This window comes from Apaloderma vittatum, unplaced genomic scaffold, assembly GCF_000703405.1.
Source record: "Apaloderma vittatum isolate BGI_N311 unplaced genomic scaffold, ASM70340v1 scaffold15438, whole genome shotgun sequence".
Taxonomy (NCBI): domain Eukaryota; kingdom Metazoa; phylum Chordata; class Aves; order Trogoniformes; family Trogonidae; genus Apaloderma; species Apaloderma vittatum.
The window spans coordinates 34,434-34,693 of record NW_009730353.1 but is presented as its reverse complement, the minus strand read 5'-3'; the positions used below and the strand labels follow the sequence as shown (position 1 = coordinate 34,693).

Here is a 260-nt window from a genome sequence, read left to right as displayed (position 1 = left end):
TAATAGAAATGAATCTTGTATACAAGAAGTCTTACAAATATAATTTTACTTACTCTGCTTCAGTATTTGCCCTTCTAATGGTATTTTCTTATTACAGCCATGGAGAATCTGACCCAAAGGGCAAGCAGGCTGATCCCGTCTTAGCTCCAAAGGACCAAACGGGTAATAAATGGCAATATTTACAACAAGAGCTGTCATCAAAGATGAAGTCTCCTCTCTGCCAGCTTGTGGAACCTCAGGTCCGTTTAAGTTCAGTAAAA

The 260-nt window shown here is 38.8% G+C and overlaps 1 protein-coding gene across 1 annotated transcript in view; it reads left to right on the top strand.

The window, feature by feature from the left end:
• The window catches only part of LOC104277959 (nesprin-2-like), a gene marked incomplete at both ends in the record, with an annotated part of 49,272 nt that overhangs the window by 16,224 nt on the left and 32,788 nt on the right, over positions 1-260 (top strand). The window contains one exon of the mRNA XM_009874778.1: positions 98-239. Coding sequence (XP_009873080.1) covers positions 98-239 — 142 coding nt within the window. The remainder of the gene's footprint in view (positions 1-97; positions 240-260) is intronic.